At 35.6% G+C, this 22153-nt stretch overlaps 1 protein-coding gene across 5 annotated transcripts in view; it reads right to left on the bottom strand.

Moving 5' to 3' along the window:
* LOC149789481 (electroneutral sodium bicarbonate exchanger 1-like) overlaps positions 1-22153 on the bottom strand; it is a 258615-nt gene that overhangs the window by 98721 nt on the left and 137741 nt on the right. For all 5 annotated transcript variants that reach the window (XR_016423667.1, XM_089971498.1, XM_089971496.1 and 2 more), the window contains 4 exons: positions 15419-15565; positions 14645-14754; positions 13177-13351; positions 804-937 (listed from right to left, as the gene is read on the bottom strand). Coding sequence is in view for 4 of the 5 variants with exons in the window: in XM_089971498.1 (XP_089827624.1) it covers positions 804-937; positions 13177-13351; positions 14645-14754; positions 15419-15565 (566 nt within the window). In the remaining variant the exon portion in view is untranslated. The remainder of the gene's footprint in view (positions 1-803; positions 938-13176; positions 13352-14644; positions 14755-15418; positions 15566-22153) is intronic.

Raw genomic sequence — 22153 nt, 5'->3', positions numbered from 1 at the left:
ATGATAGTTTGTTGCTATTGTTTGTTGTTTTGGGTTTAACACCATTTCTCAGCATATGATAAGCTATAAATGGGAGCCAGAATAACTGGTGGAGGAAGAACCTGGAAAAAGCCTGGTAAGAACCACTAACCCTCAGTTTCACATTCTCACATGGGCTTAGCACAAGTTTCAAACCCATGCCGACAGAGGTGAGATGGCAATGATCAGTAAAGGCTAGCATCTGGGGCCCCTGATAGATTTTAGCTTATAGATAGGTAATGACCAAATTTCACGGATGGATGATGTTGATGCAAGCGTATTGCATGATTATTAGTAATTCAAGCAGAACATCACATGTTATTAAAACATCTACATTATACTGATAACTATTTATTAGTTTAAACTTACACAGACAAAATATTGATACAGAAGACAAAAATTGTGACAGGATAATGTAAAGATACACACTCATATATTCGTGTATCATTACAGCACTTACGCCGACAAGGTTTGAAGTTAACTTTTTTATTTAAAGTATTTTTTTTCTTCTGAATAAATGGCTGGACAAACCCTCCAGACCATAATATCTTTAATGTGTACCATATCTGTAACCTCTGTGTATTACAAATATTACTAAAAACAGTGATGTGCCAGCAATTTATGGGCTATATATTGTACACTGCATACAAACTGCACAGACCGTCGTCTACTGCAAGTACTATATTCAACATCAGACTCTGCACCAGAATGTATGATAATTTCACTTAGTTCCAGAATCAACAGGGGATGTGTGAGGATTTAATAATGCTGCAGAATGTACTTACTGACAAAAGTTGTAGAGAATCATCTCCAACACCAACATAGGTCCGGTGCTTCCAAGAATGTTCAGCGGTTGTCCGGAAAACAGGGCATACAAGATACCCATAATGCTGGCTGTTAATATACATTCCATTGTACCCTGCAATAATAGCCAGACATTATATCATGAGAAACAAGAACTGTAATTTTTGCAAATTTTAAAACATGCCAATTAAAACTGAATTTATAAACTGCACACTGCTTCTCAAAATTTATCTGAACCGCAGTCATCTTTGCAGAAATTTCAAACCTGTTTTAGATTTGATTATGATTAAAAAGACCAGTAGTGATCTCAACATTTTCAACATTCAATTGACAAACCACAATTTCCTAGTGTTTTTTTTATTTATTATCCATAATTATACCAAACAATGTGTTGAATATTAATATCATTGTTGATAATCAGTGCACTGTGTGATGACAACTGTAAACATGTAGAACTATTAACGAAGTGTGCAGCTGTCACTGAAATGACAGAAATTATATGATGACAAGAGAAAGCATGATTGCAAAAATGATCAAGAAAACAGACTAAGAAAGTACAAGAGATGCCAGGAAAATGAACACAAATGTATATATGTAACAAAAAAAGTCAGTTTCAGAAAAATTTAGAGATTTGCAAAATTTGGTCAGGAGTTTTGGCTTCCACCATGAGAGGATTTTCAATGAGAATTTTTCATAGTGGCACAGGTCTTCAATTCTTATCTCACTGATGATCCAAACATGGGTCACTATGTGAGTAATTTTCATCTGTTTGTATGAGAACTTCTGTACAATTTCTGAGTCTGGGAACACTGTTTTGACTAGATCTGTAAAAATGATTTTCTACTATAAAGGGGAGATTATTTTTGGCTACAGAGTTAGCAAACAGTTTCTTGGCACACACATCTTTATCCATATTTCAGTTTCTCAGACTTTATAATAATGACTTTATTTAAAGAGGGTAACACAGCTAAGAACTCATCTACCTTGAGGCCCTCATACAAAGGAACTTATTTATTTTAGCTGCATCTCTGAAGCCACTGGATATATCGGGTTTGGAAGAAGGAAACAGAGTGGGCATTTCTACTCTCAACTGGAATACTATTCCAGAGCAAAGTTCCAAAGTATTGGAAACTTTTTAAAAATAATTGCTTATTTGGTTTGGGAATTTTAGCACTTAAACATTAAGAGACAAGACATACTTAAATCCTATCTATATTACTTTCATCACCTACAGCAGAGACTCTAATCCATCTTGACAACTTAAGTACCAGAGTAGAACCTATCCTGCTGAGAAAATCAAAGTAAGGTTAACTGTTTCATGCTGACCAAGCTCTTCAGTAATCTAATCATCATCAATTAATGTCTTTAATCCTTTCAGAACTCTGATCACATATAGTATAATCCATGCTGACCTTTTGAAACACTGAAACCAACTGACCCTGCCAACTGTTTATGCTGCTTGAAATTAGCAACTAAAATGTCTTGTAAGCCAGTTCACAGTCATGTAATCAAAGGCAGTATTACTGTAAATATAGTACACTGAATGCACAGTATGGAGAAAAAAAATGAAAAAAATGCAATAATTTTGCTTTTGCAAAAGATTTAATTAAGGGACAGTAAACATCTCAGGAAGAAAACACTCCCAGCTGGAATGTTGGCATATATGTAAAGTATAACCCAACAGAGGCCATTATGTTGTGCATTTTCTGCATGGAGTATTCAGGGGAATATGAAAGTGTGTGAGGTACTTAATTCACAAATCTTGTTGGTGAAATACAGTTTGTTATTGGAGTTAATATTAATGAATAATGTTGAATTAGAAAAGAAAATGGCTTCTTTATAGAGCAATAACTTCTTTTAATTATTTTTGCACTGAATCCTACAAATTATTAGTGATTGAACTTTGATTTTAGGAGGATCAGTAAAAATGTTACTGTAGTGATCCTGTGGGTTATTTCGGCCATGCTGTTCAGATTCGGTTGGAAATTCTTTAGAAACTTCTTTTTCACAGGTATTTTAATTTCAAAATTTACCTGTACCAACCTATTTAACTGAAAATTGTATACCCAAAGGAGTCAAACTGAGTAAACAATTTCAGTTTTAACCTATTATGAAAGGTTTCTGCACTATACTTATGTCCTATCCTGATGTGCTTATTTTGTTAATACCGAATTTCAGACCTGAAATCCTCGCAAATTTTGTGCATCAACTGAAGATTGAAGAAATTCAATAGAGCCATTAACAATCAAAGTAGCATCATCTGCAAACTGAAAGAAAATAATCTGTTTCCTTAAACTAATAAGGTACAAGACAGTTGCCATTCTTCAGTGATACACGTTATTATTGTAAATAATCCTTGCATTTTCACCTATATATCATTGTTTAACTAGTTTTGGTTATCAAATATTCTATCACTCAGTACTGGCGTTATTCTTTAGGCAATACGTCCTGATGACTTTGAGTAATGCTACAGTGTACCAGTATTGACTTATTTTTTTCTTTATACAAATCTTTACTTCCTTCAAATTAATTAGTTACAGCTTCCCCTTGATCCTTATTTACTTTTATAACTGGGTCATATTTTCTACTTTCTTGATGACAAAAGTATCTTGTTGGTTTCTCCCCAAACTCCACCCATTTTGCTTTTGAATAAATAAATGACACTTTCTCAATGTTTATCTTGTATCACTTTTCCAAATCTTTCTTGTCTTACTCTAATAACTCTAAAACGTATCATTTTACTCATGTGTTAAATAGGTAGTGCACAAACACGAACTAAAAACATGTTTTTCTATTATAATGAAGCCAAGTGAAGCATAAAATCAGAGAAGAGATGGTGACAGCAAAAAAAAGTCAAATAAATATGGTTGAAAAGTAAAAAAATGTAAACCACCTGTAGAACAAGACATAATATGTCTGAAACTGACATAATCCTCAACGGATGGGATGAAATTAGCACAAATATCTACTTGATTTTGAGAGACAAAGTGAACTATGTTGTCTGTTCATAGCAACAGCTTAAAACTAGCACCATCTGTAGGTGGCAAGTGGAGAGTAATGAGCAACAGATATTGTAGACACAAACATAATGAATTTTCATCTTTGGGAGGGCAGGATTTGGGAGGTAGTAGGACTTTTATTCCTAATGTGACTTGATGGGGGAACACATTTAAAGGATACATATTTTTCTTTTAATTTTATAGCTTGTGCAATCAAATTACAGGATAATTTTTACAATCTTTTACAACATGTTTAAGGTGATTTTTAAATAATTAAAAAAATTCTCTTGAATTGGACCTTTAACAGATAAGGAAACATTTGAAACCCCATTTAGATATATGATATGTGATATTCTTTCTTCAGAAAAATGTGTATCCTGTCAACAGTATTTATTATATCTTTGATAATAAGATGCTGAAAAATATCAGTGGGAGAAAAATCTTATAATCACAGTGGTGATACCACTTTTGCTGCCACAGTGGCTATACCACTTTTGGAACTACTTTCTTTTCCAATTAAGGAAATATACCTGCTCTTAAGTATGTTACTCAAATCTGCATTTCCATATTTATACATCTGTTACTTTTCTAATTTGCCTGCTTCTATTTCTTCTGCTCTTTCCCCCTCCTCCTTCTCTGTCTCTCTCACACATACAAACACACACAAGGATGATTTGTTGTTGTTGGGTTGAACACCATTTTTCAGCACACGATAGGCTTTGCATGGCAGCTAGTATTATTGGTGGAGGAAGAACCCGGGAAAACCCCGGGAAGAACCACTGACCCATGAGAAGCTACTAGCAAGCTTCTCACATACCCACATTGGCCGAATCCTAGACTCGAACCCAAGCAGACAGAGGTGAGATGGCAGGCATCCGTAATGGAGAGCGCTTTAGACCACTCAGCCACTCGGGGCCCCCGCTCAAGGATGAACAGATCTAAAAATGTGCTAAGACCCTCTAGTATACATTTATTAAATCACTAAGAAAGAGACATAAAAGAAATGCCTAAAAGCAAACTCAAAACAACAAAATCTGACTTAAACTTCTTTCAATTATTTTTGCACTGAATCCTGCAGAAGAGTGACTGAACATACACAAAACTGTTGCTTTTTAAGAAAAACTCTTGGTTAAATATAGTAATAAAATTGTTCAAGTATTCTAACTTTCAACAATCATAATCATGTCTGAAATTAATGGAGAAATCTGGCACTGATATGCCAAAGTGACAACCAAAAACAGGGTGCAACAACTTTTAACTCACTAACGCCGCATGCCATGTTTACACCATCAAGGGGTTTTACCCTACTTCCAAGCTCTGTACTGTAGACACCATTTAAGATACACCAAAGTGGGTGGTATTACTGAAAAGTAAACAAATGTAGATCTACAATTATACCAAATAATAAAGACTTTTCTACATGCATTCCAAAATGCAGTGGGAAAAACAATTTTTTTAGACCAGTTTGTGTCCAGATTTTAGACATTTTGGTCTGAGATCTAAAGCAAACCAGTCCAGACTGCACATGGACAGGTAAATCTTTGCAAAGTTTGAGATTCGGGGTCAAAAATGATAGGTCCAATAAGCAAAACTAAATTCCAGTTTGTACCCGTCTGCATATGCACAAGCAAAATAGTTAATAAAAAATAACCTTTTCAAAACAACTAGGCAACCAGCTAAAGAAAATCTCTCAGAATCAGATGTATTTGGATATATTAAAAAGTATCCCCAAAAATGTGCTTATAACCCTATTTCAGGTGAAAATTACAAAAATCTTATTTGGTTAATGGCTAATGAACTAAATGGCAAGGTTGAAAAGGCCAAAAATTCAAGCAAGTAAATTAACAATCATTAAAATCTTCTGGTTAAGGAGGTCAGAAAGCTGTCAGATGTGACCACTCAGTGATATTTCTGCATTGCCCTACCCCAACAATATTTATTACATTAATCTGCACAAGAAATGGGTTGACAAAAAAAACAATCGATTCATTTTTTGTTTGAAAAAATACACAATTTGAAGCATTATTTGTACCAGATAAATGTATAAAGGATTGCAGTCCTAAAATGTTTGTAAATTTAGGAACTTCTTTTTATCAATGTAGTAATGCAGTTAATCACAGTTACAGAATGGAAAAAACCTATGCAAATCAATGACTTAAAATATATACTACAAAAAATTAATCTCTTTCTGAGTAGAAGAAAATAAGTCACTTCTGAAGTGGAAACATTTTATAATGTCACTGGCTTCTCCAGATCAAAAGGTCTGCATTCATGATAAAAAATGGACAGTCATCTAAATGCTAATGGTGGTTTATTATGGTAACCAAAGTCAAAAAGACCTGACCCTATCACAGGTAGCAGAAAGAAAAGACATCATTAAACCTTAAAAATTACACATGTAAAGGTGTTAATATTTTACTATAAGTACCTAAAAAGTTCTTCTGTAAGGAAATCCTTAATTTTATCAAAATCCAGTTCTTTTCAAAGGAACTATAGTATCTTAATTCTACTGCATCAGCTGAATGCTTGTACAAATTTAATTAGTGCAAAAAGGCATCAGAACAAGAATGCAACGGCCTGCATGTCAAGCCAGCCCACCATCAAAGCCATTACATTCAATGCTGTAAAATGTCATCTTGACAAAAAGAGAGCATGATTATGTCAAAGAAGTATACAAGAAGAAAATCTGTCATGGTTGTTCAGAACATATACAATGAAAGAACATTAACCAAAACCTAAATGCAAACTTTACATGACTGATCTAAGGTCAAAAGAGCAAGCATTCATGTTTAAGAATGAATTACCTTAGTTTCATAATGATTAATGCCAGATATCATGAGAATCTATCAAGGAGTGTAGGAAATGAGAAACTTTAACCAAAACATTAAGAAACTGTTCACTGTTATTTCTCACTTCCCACTAAAGTGGGCTTGACAAAAAGTTTATTTTATAAATCTCACCTTGATAAAAACAAAATACAAAACACAAGCTATAAAGCTTTCTCCTTTAACACCATGGCTAATGTAAGAAAGAATCTTTTTAAGTAAATTGTATTTCCCAATCACATTAATGTTAGAGCCTACTACTTCGCAAATCAAGTCCTTGAAAGATGAAACTCATGCTTTTCTATCTTGTATAGACAAAAGGGCAACTGGGATGATAGAGAGCTACCGACCCTCCAGACTCGCAATTAGTGAAAAGAGGGATACAAATTAATGAATTCTGAACACAATTAGTGAAAAGAGGGATACAAATGAATGAATTTTGAACACAATTAGTGAAAAGAGGGATACAAATTAATGCATTTTGAACACAATTAGTGAAAAGAGGGATACAAATTAATGCATTTTGAACAGTTAGTGAAAAGAGGGATACAAATTAATGATTTAGAACACAATTAGTGAAAAGCGGGATACAAATTAATGAATTTTGAACAGTGAAAAGAGGGATACAAATTAATGAATTTTGAACACAGTGAAAAGAGGGATACAAATTAATGAATTTTGAACACAATTAGTGAAAAGAGGGATACAAATTAATGAATTTTGAACACAGTTAGTGAAAAGAGGGATACAAATTAATGAATTTTGAACACAGTTAGTGAAAAATTATACCATGACACTAGCTCCATCCATTTGATGGTCAATACTGCATTATATGAAAATACCAAAATAAACTAAAACATATTATTTACACTGATTACATGTACATATACAAATTTATTGATATACACAAATTTCATGCTTTTTGTCATGCTGTGGCAGATTTGAACTTCCTCAATTGGGCTATAGTAAATTTGTTTTCAAAACAGTTCAGGCTTTTTTGCCTACTGTTTAATCTAAATCTTGGTGACTAAAATTTTTGCAAATTTTCAGCACCTAAGGAGGCATTAAAGTTGGTCTTATTTTTCCTAACAGCAGGGAATACTCTTTCACTGTCACTGTTGCTGATCTCCAACTAAGAAAGGCAGGTTATGTTCAACAAGAAAATACGCAAACAATGCTTCAATATTGGTATCTTGCAGGGCTTCAGTAGGTGGCTTCAAGAACTATAGAGCTGAAATCTGCTGGGTGCTCTTCATTTTCCAATATCTATGTGCTTTTTGCAAGCTTTGTGCTTTTTCACACAGTTCTGCCACATGCCCACAGGGGCTCATGTCACTGCTTACAATTTATATTTCATACATGTACTATAAAATAATGTATGACAGATAAATTGTAAGCAATAATATGAGCCTCTGTGCACATTCCCAATTCTAAAATCTGTGGTATACTACTGTACAAAATGCACAATGTACATCAATGTTTGATAGCGGAATGCAAGGCCAATTTTTGGTGTACTATATTTCACTTTTTGTGGAATACATATCATTTTCCATGCTGGTGAAAACATTTTAACTGTTGTGTAGCTTAAATTAACTCAGATCACATTTATGGGGTTTGCAGTTTGAGTTGTATGGATCACCTTCAGGGTTCTTACAGAATTCTGAATGATAAATTCAAAGACTTTTCCCAAACTTTCAAAGACCACAAACATAGATTCCCAAGACTTATTTTCACTAATATTTTGTATGCAACTTATGTTATATGAGAAAACAACGAATGCAAAATACTACAATAATGTTTAATGATGAAATGAAACTGAAAAGAAAGAAATCAGGAAAACTCGACTACATCTGAATCTAACAACCTTGGGCAATTTTATTTGTGATTAAGGAAAGAAATTAAAAAGTTTGGATTTATTTCAATTTTCAAAGACTTTTAAAGACCTCAGGGTAATCTGCTCAATTTACCCAAATTTTCAAGGCCTTGAAAATGCTACCTCATTTTTTGCCAAACTGTCAAAGACTTTCAAAGACCGTATGAACCCTGTTAATTACGGAATAGTATTAATCCATAAGATGAAACGTCGAACAATTAACAATTAGTGGTGTCTGTGCATGTGCAGAAAAATATGAACTTGAGCAAATTACTATACATGCTAATCTTTCAAGATCTAAATAATTCCCCCACTCAAAAACAGTCTTTATTTGGTGTTTGTTTATAAAAATTAAGTTGCTATGAGTATGTAAGTGTTTTTTAAACCAAAAAAAATCAGTTGGGCCCTGGTTTTCTTTACAAGCATTTGAAAAAGTTCTGATTTAAATATAGATTATATCTTTTACAATGCTTACTACAGGGCAAACTGTAACAATCTGATATAGTTCCACTAACATTGTGACTATCAATATGGGACCTTTATGGATATCAGTGACCTCTATTCTATTTTAACTAGCACTGAATGGGACAATATTTATTTTAAGCTGATTGAGAATTTGGGAATTCATGATTTTTTTCATGTGGTGTGAATCCGTGAATTGCTATCGAGAGTCGTGAAATTCATGCCAATATCACGAGGACTGGCAGGTCTGGATGATATCCTGTTTCCTAGATTTGACCAGGAGAGGTGAATGTGCATGCCACGAGTTGTCTATGTGCATTTAATATGGTGCTTCAGTGGATGAACAGGATCATGCTTGGCAGCTGCTCTTGACCTGTTAATGGAAGAGAGTGAATGAATGACAATTCTGACTGCTGAGACAGTAACCAATTTTTCTTTTGGCTACAAGGCCTGGTTGTATCAAGAGGACCACTGAACCATCTGATCTAAACATAGTTTGGGTTGACGGAAAGGGCATGTAGCTTGCTCACCCTGTATGCTGATGCTAAAGATATCAGGATACATGGTTTGCAAAGTGTGGGCTAAAGACTCGAATTTATTTTAATGAAGCCATGTTAAAACCTTTGAGATTCCATTCTGGGAACAGTGAAGGATTTTAGTCAACTGAGATAAAAATTGCCTAAATGATCCAATACATCTGTATCACGCCCAATATCATGTCTACTATGATGCCGGAATGTGTCTGATATCATGGAGTGGTAGCCCTGTATATCAATTGGAGCCAACTGTTTTTCTTTGAAAGGCCAAAGTAAAAGTCAGCCAGATGAGGGATTGAGGCACTCAGAGGGACAATGTCACTGATATGGCAACAGTCCCTGAAAACATGCCACTTTCCCTTGTAAACCTTCTGAGTAGAGGGCCTTTCTTGATCTTAAGATTCTCTCTCAATCAAAGGTTTAAATACATTGTCTCGCGAAGCTGTCTGGACAAGAGCCAAGCATGAAGAAGATGATCCAGGCAGGAATGGAACCCCAGTGACCGTGGTTGCTTGAGAAGATTTGGATGGGCCGGAATCTTGATGTGTATATCTATCACTAGATCAAGTAGATTGGTAACCCAGAACTCATCCCATCTAAGAGGGGCTATCAAGATCACCTTGCATTTCTGACCCCATAACTTCTGGATTATTTTTTGGGAGGGTAGGCAAATGCCCACAACTGATTGAGCATCTACAGCCCAAGCTTCTGGGTCTGAAAGCTTACAGACAAGGGAGAGCAACTTGTGATTCCACACTGTCACAAAAAGATTGATCATCAGACATCCCTAAAGTTCACAGAGCTGAATAAAGACCGATTAATGGAGATATAATGCATGTGAAGGACTTGCCTGTCCCTGGATAGTGTTGGCCAAGAATCTGCCAGGAATGTGTCAGATTTTCAAGTTAATGTGGAGATTATTACACCAACACAAAAGCTGACAAATCAGAACACACAGGTCGGGTTATCTGGTGCCCCTGTTTCAAGACGTAGGTCACCACCACAGAGTTGTCAGACATCTAAAAGGCTGATGTGTAGAGGCCGCTTCCCTGGTTCCCAGATGCCACTAATGATAGCGAAGTCCCGCAACAGGTGGGAACCCCAACAGTACATACTGACATTGTTACATACCATTGTTTCTGATTGGGACTTCTCCAGCGATTTATGAGTCAAATGAAGTTGTTTGCTCCCCTTGTCTCGATAATGTAAGAGCAGTGTTCAAATCTGAGTGGCTTGCTGCCTCATCCAATGAAATTCACAAATGTGAAGTGCAGAAATATCTGCATGAACCACCAAGGTTTAGATAGGATTAACATAATGGAAGCTAGGCTAGTGAAGATGCACTCTCCATGTCATGTATGTATTTATTACCTGGTGTTTATTATCAGGTGTGATCAGGACTGTTTGATTAAGGGGACAGGAAAAAAGGTACCATGTGCTAGCAACATCATTTTTAAGGGGTGTGTTAAAAGATGGCCAAGTATGATCAAGTCCACTGCCACAAAGAATAATCTGAAGAGTTGCAAGAATACTCTCACTGAAATCCAAGTCCTGCTGTAAACAAGTCTGATGACCTGAACACAAAGAAGCCATACCAGGTTTTACATTGGTGAGGCTTGAGTCACATGGATCGCAGACATTCATCACAATGTATCAGGTCTAAGCTGGCCATGGTATGATGAGCTGCCCCGTTAATGTCTATAACAATCCTGACTTAACTCCATCCTCTTTGAAAATGCCACAAACTCTCCCATGTAGATAAGTAGTGAACATATGGAAGCCTGGTACTGCTGGAACATCTGGCCGGTTTCCTTGGCATATGGTCATCCTGGAAACTGGCAGTATGGAAGATGGCCTGTCCATCACTAGTATGGCCACTCAAAAGGCTTGGCTGGATGAAAAGATTTCTCACTGAAATCTCCATCATCGTAAAGGTACATCAGCCACATAAACAATAGTTGGTCAGACAGTTTTGTCAAAAAAGTTCCCAATGCTGGGATGGTTTGAAGGCCAGTGATGGCTGGATGGCATGCTTGACGATGAGGTCCTATTATGAAATGGATCCAATGGATCCTGTACAAACCCCATGCATTCGGACTTACAGACCTGAAAGCCATGCTCTGACATGTGGGGGTACTTGTGCCCACTGCGTAGTCTAAAATTGTGAGGTATCACTCCCCAATGAGTTAGATGTATACTGAGGACATCAATGTTATCTTTCCTAACTTATCGTATCTTTCCTTCCCTTTGCTGCCTTGGACAACTGTAGTCCAGACTTCCTCTGTCCACGTCTTACACATAATGCATGATGTTGTTGTTATAGGGTTTAATGCCATTTTTCAGCACAAGATAGGCTATACATGGCGGCCAGTATTAATGGTGGAGGAAGAACCCGAGAAAACCTCCGGAAAGAACCACCGACCCATGAGAAGCTACCGGCAAGCTTTCTCACATATCCACATTGGCCGAGCCCGAGACTCGAACCCATGCAGACAGAGGTGAGATGGCAGTGATCCATGACGGAGAGCACTTTAGACCACTCGGCCACTCGGGGCCCCTCATAATGCATGACAATGTACACTTAGTACATAAGATTCAAGAGTCAAGGTTGTTGTCTTTTGCATTTATTTGACATTTCTACTGAAATGACACAAGAAGAGAAAACACAGCATAAATTAGCAATTCAGCGAACTCAGTTATGAACTCACCAATACCACCCTCATTACTAATGGAGTAAGCAAAAAATAGTGTCACATTTAATATACCTTCTAGACTATGCTTTCAACTTAAAGTGTTTCATGCATTTTGTTGACATTTCTACTGAAATGACAGAGAAAAATAAAGCATATATTAGCAATTCAGCATGTTACTAACTCATCATTAACACCTCAACTACTAAACAAGTAAGCACAAATATTAAGTGTTGCATTAACTCATAAATGACAAGATGAATTCAGCAACAGCATGTTCACATGTGGCCTTAAATAGAGGAAGTCCATAAAGGACACACAGTCACTCAAATGTGGAAGAAAATGTAAAAATAATGTAAGCAACCTGTGGAAGAATGATTCTTCGACACAATAAATCCAACTTTAAAGTTGGATGGTCCAACTAACACTAAGATGGTTTTGAGTTTCTCAGGTAAAATCTAAGTTGCTATTAGTACAGCAATGAAGCTAAAAACTAGAGTCATCTGGCGGCAGCAAGGGGAGGTAATGGGGAAGAGCTATTGTCCTTTGTCTATATGAGAGAAAAGATTGATTTGCTAGGTAGAAGGCTAATATCCTTAACACTGATGTGATTGGGGAATGTATTTAAAGGAGAAATTTAATTCCCATCCTTAAGGTTACAAAATCAATTTTAGGTTTAGACAGAACTAAAACATTTGCCATATAACTGACTTATTGTTCAAGCAAGGACAAATCAGGTCTCAGAATTAAGTTAAGTTTTAGTTTGAGCATGATATTACTTTTTAAGTTTGTTGCCTATTCTCTGCACATCAGTAGAAGAAAAATCACCTGAGACATTTCTCTAATTGGTCCATGTGTAATAACATATCAAAGATATTTTTCTAATTGATCCATGTGGGATAACACGGTGATTTCTATTTAAAATATTCTTGCTCACTGACCATGACCTTAATATTACCTAGAACTTACCATATACTGGTGTGTTGCTTGACCCAAAAGCCCACCAAAGGTCACATTTGGGGTCAGAGTTGCCAGGTACATGAAGATTATGGAGGCAACACACTGAAGGTGACAACCATCTTTAAAATCACTTACAAAGTAAGGGATTTTTCGCTTGACATCATTGATTAATCCCCCAAATAGCCTGAAAGTAATTATGAAAGGTATACCAATGAACAGTGCATGAATCTATAACTATCTGATATGATTCAACTAATAATGAAGCAAAAATATATACACTAGGTAATATATACATTCATATTATGGAGAGTGATGAAGCAATGGAATGTATGCACAGGGTAATAAAAATGTTCATGATGTGGAGAGTGCATCTTCACTAGCCTAGCTTCCATTATGTTAATCCTATCTAAACCTTTGTGGATCATGCAGATATTTCTGCACTTCAGGTCTATGAATTTCATTGGATGTGGCAGCAAGCCACTGCATCCAATCAAAATTAAATTGTTGAAATTTTAACACTGCTCTTACATTATCAAGACAAGGGGAACAAACAACTTCAATGGACTCATAAGTAAGCAATTTTCCACTGCCAATCATGTACACTGCAATGGCTTCTCTCTGGTACAAAGTCATACTTTTGATGTTAAACTTACAAAGTATCCTTTTTGAAGTCAACTGCCTCCACTATTTTCAGTCGATGTACAATGCACCGCTCCTACATGTTATTGGTTAATTGGCATTACATACTATGGGAGGCAACTCAAGAAATCAAACAGATGTCACTAGAGGAAAGCACAAAAATATCTCCTTAATCCGCCAAGGTGTACCATATCGGAACCTTACCTAGCAAACATGGTGGAGAGTAATGAAGCAATGGAATAATTACACCAGATAATAAATAGATTCATAATGATGAAGCAATAGACTATATGCATTGCATATTAAATACACTCTTTATGTGGACAGTGATGAAAAAATTCTGAAGAAGGAAGTTTTTAAACAAGTTTACACAATGAAATACAGCAGTCCAAATTTTCTTTTTATAAAATCTTGTAGCTCATTTACTGACACATAATAAAGTGTAAGGCTGGATTAATACAAAGCAAATTCTTCTTTTATAAAATAACTATAAATAAAAAGATTGAAATAATTTCAGAGGACCTGTATGACTTGCACCACACCAAGAATACTGAAGGTCATCTTAACTGTGGTAATCCAAAAAAATAAATTAATCCATAATGTGTCATTGGATAATATTAAAATGTTCTTGTTATAATTCAAGTTTGATCCTTAACTTGAAGAAAAAACAGACTTGATCAGATCAAGATTCAAACTATTTCAAAAGCAGATTTGGTTTATCCAAGTTTATTACATTGCACATATCCGTTCCAAGACATTGCATTAAAGCCTTACCAGTACCTTGATCCACCCTGCATTGTCTGAGGCAATGGGTTTTAATGACTGTCAACTAGCTCACCTGCCTGTCCTGATAAGTGTTGGATCTCCATGACCCTCATGATCCTCAATGATTCTGGCCTGGGTGTGGGGACCTGGGGCAGCTGGAGCTTTGTTCACCATTCTTCCTTCCTGAAAGTGAAGAACATAATCTTAACCATAAAATCTAGGAAAATTGCAATGCCGTCCAGTGTACATGTAAAAGTGGATCCCACAAAATTTTTAAGGATAGCTGTATACTGAAATTATCAGAGTAATTTTCAATATATTTCAAGGAATATGCAATATATCCTGAGACACTGACAACTGGAATAATTAATGCTAATGTATTCTAGTAAGATGTGGAAACAAACTATATTAATTCAGTTTCCATCATAACCTGATTACTTTTATAAGTTTATTGTGTTAACAAAGCAAAACTGACACCAATGCCAATTGAAGCCAATATTGCCAGGGTTCTATAATAAGTTTACATATAATGAAGTATAGCTGAGCTGAAAATGTGATCTAATAGGCACATACTTCTATAGCTTAAAGTTCAAATTTTGTTTATTTTACACTAATCATACATGATGCTTTAAGAATTTACACAATATATGCTTAGTGACACAAGGTCTTTGACTTGCAGAGAATTGGAATACTGTTGAAACTTCCACCTTGGATGGACCACCATAACTTTTGCATTAAAAAATTTGATGCAACTGTGCTATACTGGGGCCAACATATGCTTTTGAAGGAAACAGCTTGTCTGCTTTTATAATTAAGGTGTTTTCAAATCAAAGAATATAAAACCCACCTGTGATGGTACTTTTTCAGGAGGTTCAATTCTAATTTTAGGGTCCCATTCTCCAGGTGGCAGAACTGTCACTTGGTCCAAAAACTCATCAATTCCATGCAGTATTCCCTGACGGTTCTTTGCTTTGTAGGCTACTTCTCGGAACACCTGCTCAATTCAAGATCATTAAAAAAAATTCACGTGGGTGAATTTAACTTCAATTTTATGAGTTTCATTTTTGTCACCCAAAACTTACATTTCTACTGGTATTTCAATATGTTTATATACCTAAAAGCAAAATGTCATTTATAACAAAACATTCTGTGTGTAGCAGTCATCCATAAAAGTTGGAACTTAAAGTAATAGTAACTTCAAAGCGAACCTTCATACAAAAGAAAACTGGTTTGTTTTTTATCAACTCAGATACCTCATATCTGAAAATGTATTTTATGAGCTACAGAACCCACTATGAATAGTGGTATAGTAAATACAGTATTTTATGAGCTACAGAACCTACTATGAATAGTGGTATAGTAAATACAGTATTTTATGAGCTACAGAACCTACTATGAATGGTGGTATAGTAAATACAGTATTTTATGAGCTACAGAACCTACTATGAATGGTGGTATAGTAAATACAGTATTTTATGAGCTACAGAACCTACTATGAATGGTGGTATAGTAAATACAGTATTTTATGAGCTACAGAACCTACTATGAATGGTGGTATAGTAAATACAGTATTTTATGAGCTACAGAACCTACTATGAATGGTGGTATAGTAAATACAGTATTTTATGAGCTACAGAACCTACTATGAATGGTGGTATAGTAAATACAGTATTTTATGAGCTACAGAACCTGCTATGAATGGTGGTATAGTAAATACAGTATTTTATGAGCTACAGAACCTGCTATGAATGGTGGTATAGTAAATACAGTATTTTATGAGCTACAGAACCTGCTATGAATGGTGGTATAGTAAATACAGTATTTTATGAGCTACAGAACCTGCTATGAATGGTGGTATAGTAAATACAGTATTTTATGAGCTACAGAACCTACTATGAATGGTGGTATAGTAAATACAGTATTTTATGAGCTACAGAACCTACTATGAATGGTGGCATAGTAAATACAGTATTTTATGAGCTACAGAACCTACTATGAATGGTGGCATAGTAAATACAGTATTTTATGAGCTACAGAACCTACTATGAATGGTGGCATAGTAAATACAGTATTTTATGAGCTACAGAACCTACTATGAATGGTGGCATAGTAAATACAGTATTTTATGAGCTACAGAACCTACTATGAATGGTGGCATAGTAAATACAGTATTTTATGAGCTACAGAACCCACTATGAATGGTGGCATAGTAAATACAGTATTTTATGAGCTACAGAACCCACTATGAATGGTGGCATAGTAAATACAGTATTTTATGAGCTACAGAACCCACTATGAATGGTGGCATAGTAAATACAGTATTTTATGAGCTACAGAACCCACTATGAATGGTGGCATAGTAAATACAGTATTTTATGAGCTACAGAACCCACTATGAATGGTGGCATAGTAAATACAGTATTTTATGAGCTACAGAACCTATTATGAATGGTGGCATAGTAAATACAGTATTTTATGAGCTACAGAACCTACTATGAATGGTGGTATAGTAAATACAGTATTTTATGAGCTACAGAACCTGCTATGAATGGTGGTATAGTAAATACAGTATTTTATGAGCTACAGAACCTGCTATGAATGGTGGTATAGTAAATACAGTATTTTATGAGCTACAGAACCTGCTATGAATGGTGGTATAGTAAATACAGTATTTTATGAGCTACAGAACCTACTATGAATGGTGGTATAGTAAATACAGTATTTTATGAGCTACAGAACCTACTATGAATGGTGGTATAGTAAATACAGTATTTTATGAGCTACAGAACCTACTATGAATGGTGGTATAGTAAATACAGTATTTTATGAGCTACAGAACCTACTATGAATGGTGGTATAGTAAATACAGTATTTTATGAGCTACAGAACCTACTATGAATGGTGGTATAGTAAATACAGTATTTTATGAGCTACAGAACCTACTATGAATGGTGGTATAGTAAATACAGTATTTTATGAGCTACAGAACCTACTATGAATGGTGGTATAGTAAATACAGTATTTTATGAGCTACAGAACCTACTATGAATGGTGGTATAGTAAATACAGTATTTTATGAGCTACAGAACCTACTATGAATGGTGGTATAGTAAATACAGTATTTTATGAGCTACAGAACCTACTATGAATGGTGGCATAGTAAATACAGTATTTTATGAGCTACAGAACCTACTATGAATGGTGGCATAGTAAATACAGTATTTTATGAGCTACAGAACCTACTATGAATGGTGGTATAGTAAATACAGTATTTTATGAGCTACAGAACCTACTATGAATGGTGGCATAGTAAATACAGTATTTTATGAGCTACAGAACCTACTATGAATGGTGGCATAGTAAATACAGTATTTTATGAGCTACAGAACCTACTATGAATGGTGGCATAGTAAATACAGTATTTCAAGGAATGAAGGTCAATGACTGGCAGAAAATAATTACTACAAAATATAAGGTGTATGCAGAAGCTGGCTTGAGAATTAAACTGTTTTAATTTTAGCAATGTTGCAGGACAGATACTACTGGAAGATCATTCATAGAATGTAATCATCTTATGCTGATCTTACCATGAAAAGTAGTTATTTGAACAAACATTATTATTAGAGACTATGGAAAATGAATTATGTCTCCATGCAATTGATACACCCAGCAGAAAAGGACCAGGACAAAATATGAACAAACCCTTTATCACTCATTTTATCAGTTAGTAAAGGTGAATGTTTTTTTTTTTTTTGTAATAACTTTGGTGTGTACATTTCGGGGGGGGGGGGGGGGAGGGGGAGATCCATTGCTTAAGTCATGCCAGATTTAGAACAGCCTAATAAAATGCCATGTAATGCATTTTCTCTGCCATGCAATTAATGATAGGTGTCCCCAAACATCTCCTTCTTGTAAATTCAAGCATATAAATGTATGCTTAACAATTCCTGACTATCAAAAGTGGAACCAGATGACTGCAATTATTAAGGGTTTTGGTGGGAAAAAATTAAAGCTTTAACAGACTGTAAAAATATTGCTTTTTTCCTTTTCTGTCAAACCAGGCAGATCTACCCATATGAAATTGGACCACTAACTGACATTACATGATTACTAACTGGACCACTAATTGAGATTTTGTGATAACTGTCTGTTATATCTAGTATCTTGCTTTTGTAATTTGATATTCATTTTTATATTTAAACTAATTGAGATTTTGTGATAACTGTCTGTTATATCTAGTATCTTGCTTTTGTAATTTGATATTGATTTTTATATTTAAACTAATTGAGATTTTGTGATAACTGTCTGTTATATCTAGTATCTTGCTTTTGTAATTTGATATTCATTTTTATATTTAAACTAATTGAGATTTTGTGATTACTGTCTGTTATATCTAGCATCTTGCTTTTGTAATTTGATATTCATTTTTATATTTAAACTAATCAAGATTTTGTGATAACTGTCTGTTATATCTAGTATCTTGCTTTTGTAATTTGATATTCATTTTTATATTTAAACTAATTGAGATTTTGTGATAACTGTCTGTTATATCTAGTATCTTGCTTTTGTAATTTGATATTCATTTTTATATTTAAACTAATTGAGATTTTGTGATAACTGTCTGTTATATCTAGTATCTTGCTTTTGTAATTTGATATTCATTTTTATATTTAAACTAATTGAGATTTTGTGATAACTGTCTGTTATATCTAGTATCTTGCTTTTGTAATTTGATATTCATTTTTATATTTAAACTAATTGAGATTTTGTGATAACTGTCTGTTATATCTAGTATCTTGCTTTTGTAATTTGATATTGATTTTTATATTTAAACTAATTGAGATTTTGTGATAACTGTCTGTTATATCTAGTATCTTGCTTTTGTAATTTGATATTCATTTTTATATTTAAAAAATTAAATTTCATTAGTTTAATCCTTTTTATAAAATGTTTTTCTTACCTTAATAAAGGTAGATATATCTTACTACATGTGTACAATGATGCAGAATGAAGTAGAATATATCTTTCTTGGATATTTGATAAAATATTTAATTTGTCATTTCATTAACAATGAGAGGGACTGTCTTGTCACTAAAAGAATCGGAAGATTTACTTCACGTTTCATATGCAATCACTGTACTTGATTCCCATAAAACTGCCAGACAGGATCTCTAAGAAGAAAGTCACATAATACGGATTTGATTTAGCCCCATTCCATGACACTATATAATCATGAAAGAAATGCAGAAATCAGTAATATTCCCGATTACCTCCCTTTGCCTTGTCTATTGCAAGATACAAAGTTCAGTTAGCTCAGAATACGCTATAAATCCACATGGTAGCCAAGATACTTCTTCCTGCATATATTAAAAAGTTTCAGAGGAAGCTTTATTCTTTTTGGAAAATGTTATCACTTTATTTAGGAGGTGCTCACCAGTTATTATGTACTTTTGAGAGGGTGACATATGTAAGGTGAAGTTGTTTGCATTTAAAACATGCACAATGAGAGAATGTTGGCATACCTCTATGCTACATTAATGTAATGTGGATAATATTTCTTTCGATATTGTACTTTTGGAAACTGTACATGATCTAAGAGGGGCCCCGAGTAGCCGAGTGGTCTAAAGCGCTCACCGTTACGGATCACTGCCATCTCACCTCTGTCTGCGTATGTTTAAGTCGCAGGTTCGGCCTATGTTGGTATATGAGAAAGTTTGCCAATAGCTTCTCGTGGGTCGGTGGTTCTTTCCGGGGGTTTCCCAGGTTCTTCCTCCACCACTGATACTGGCTGCCATGTATAGCCTATCTTGTGCTGAAAAATGGCGTTAAACCCTACAACAACAACAACATGATCTAAGCACACTGCTAACTAAAATGACTGCTCCCTTGTGCTAAAAAGATCAGCCTGAATTAGTCTCAGGTACACTATCTGTAGCAGCTATGAAAATAGGGAAAATGAATTTTGCCAGACTAGACAATACCAGCTTCTGAACTTTTGGTTGCTGGAGATCAAAACTGTCTAACAGATCTGAGAGATCTTTATCATGCCCAATGTCACAGCTATCATTATGTCAGAATGTGTCCGATATCATAGATCCCTGACAATTTGAACAGAATCTTGCATGGTTGCTGTTCTTGACCTGGCTATGGAGGAAAGTGAGCAGGGACGTTGGATGACTACCAACAGACAGTAATCTGTTCTGGGCTATAAAGCCTGATGGTATCATGAGAACAATCGATCTGAACTGAAGAGAATTCCGGTGAACATAAAGGGGGATGCAGCCATGCATGCTGAAGTTAAAGCTATCAGTAAACATTGTCTATAAGATAGTGACTTTGGCAATTTGTAGGCTGAAGTTCGAATCTAGCCATGTTAAAAAACTCAGATTGGATCTGTTTGGAGACAGTTAAGGGATATTGGTCAAGGGGACCAATATTGTTTAAAAGATCTGATAGGTCTCTATCCAACCAAACACATTGCCATGATGTGTCCAATACCATGGGGTGGTAGCCTTTGGTAGCGATTGGGGTCCAACTGTTTCTCCTCCAAGAACTGAGCCAGAGAAAGTCACCCAGTTAAGGGATAGAGGCATGCAGATGAGCAATACAGATGGTTAGTTTTGAGATTCTCTCCAAAAATGTAGGTTTGAATTGTCTGACTCACAAGGCTGTCCTGGTAAAAGCTGAGCATGTAGAAGAAGAGGGCAGTCAATTCAGGTTGGCCGGAATCTTCCTGGCTGTATTATTGTTGGGAAAAATAGATCTGTGATACAGGGCTTGTGCCCTCAAAGAGGGGCTATCAGAGTCATCTTGCCATTCTAACCCCATAATTGTAGCACCATAGGAGGGGTGGAAGAGGCTCACAACCCCACCCAGTTGGCTGACAGTGCATCTCAAGGCCCAAGCTGCTGTGTCTGGAACTGGGGAGATGAAGGTGTGTAGCTCCAATTGATAGAGTCACCATTCCATGTGAAGGACATGACCCCTTCTGGATTGATTATCAGCAGAACCATCGATGCAGTCAGATGGTGCCTGCTTCATATGTTGATATGGAGACTGATGTATCCATGTAGAAAATTCCAAATCAGAACACTAGACAAGTGGTCTGGTACCTCCCCGTTTGAGGATATAAGTCACCACCAGTGTCATTGGATTGAAAGAGAACTGTTTTGCCCCAGGATTGATCTTTACAGACATGAAAGGTTTCTCATTGGTTTCTAGATGACAGCCTTCATTTCTAGGATACTGATGCACAGAGACCATTCCCCAGGTGTCACTAACAGTAGTGATGTTCAGCAACAGATGGGTACTCCCACCATGTGCACTGGCAGCAGTACTTTACGTTATTTCTGCCTGGGGTACTTCAGCCAGATGCCAATGGTCAGCCAGCCTGGACTGTCCCATGAAAGTGGGAATGATCAAATTTTGGGTGTGATCATGACTGCTTGCTTAAGAGGACATAAAACAGGGTGCCAATGTGCTGGCAAGGCTCGCATAACAAGACAGCCAAGCAGGATCAATTCCACTGCCATATAATAGCTGAGGAGTTGCAAGAACTCTCTTGCTGAAATCCTGACGAGTT

The sequence above is a fragment of the Sinohyriopsis cumingii genome, chromosome 10, assembly GCF_028554795.1.
Source record: "Sinohyriopsis cumingii isolate HCF-2022 chromosome 10, ASM2855479v2, whole genome shotgun sequence".
NCBI lineage: Eukaryota > Metazoa > Mollusca > Bivalvia > Unionida > Unionidae > Sinohyriopsis > Sinohyriopsis cumingii.
The sequence above is the reverse complement of the archived record's forward strand: the minus strand, read 5'-3'. Positions and strand labels throughout refer to the sequence as shown.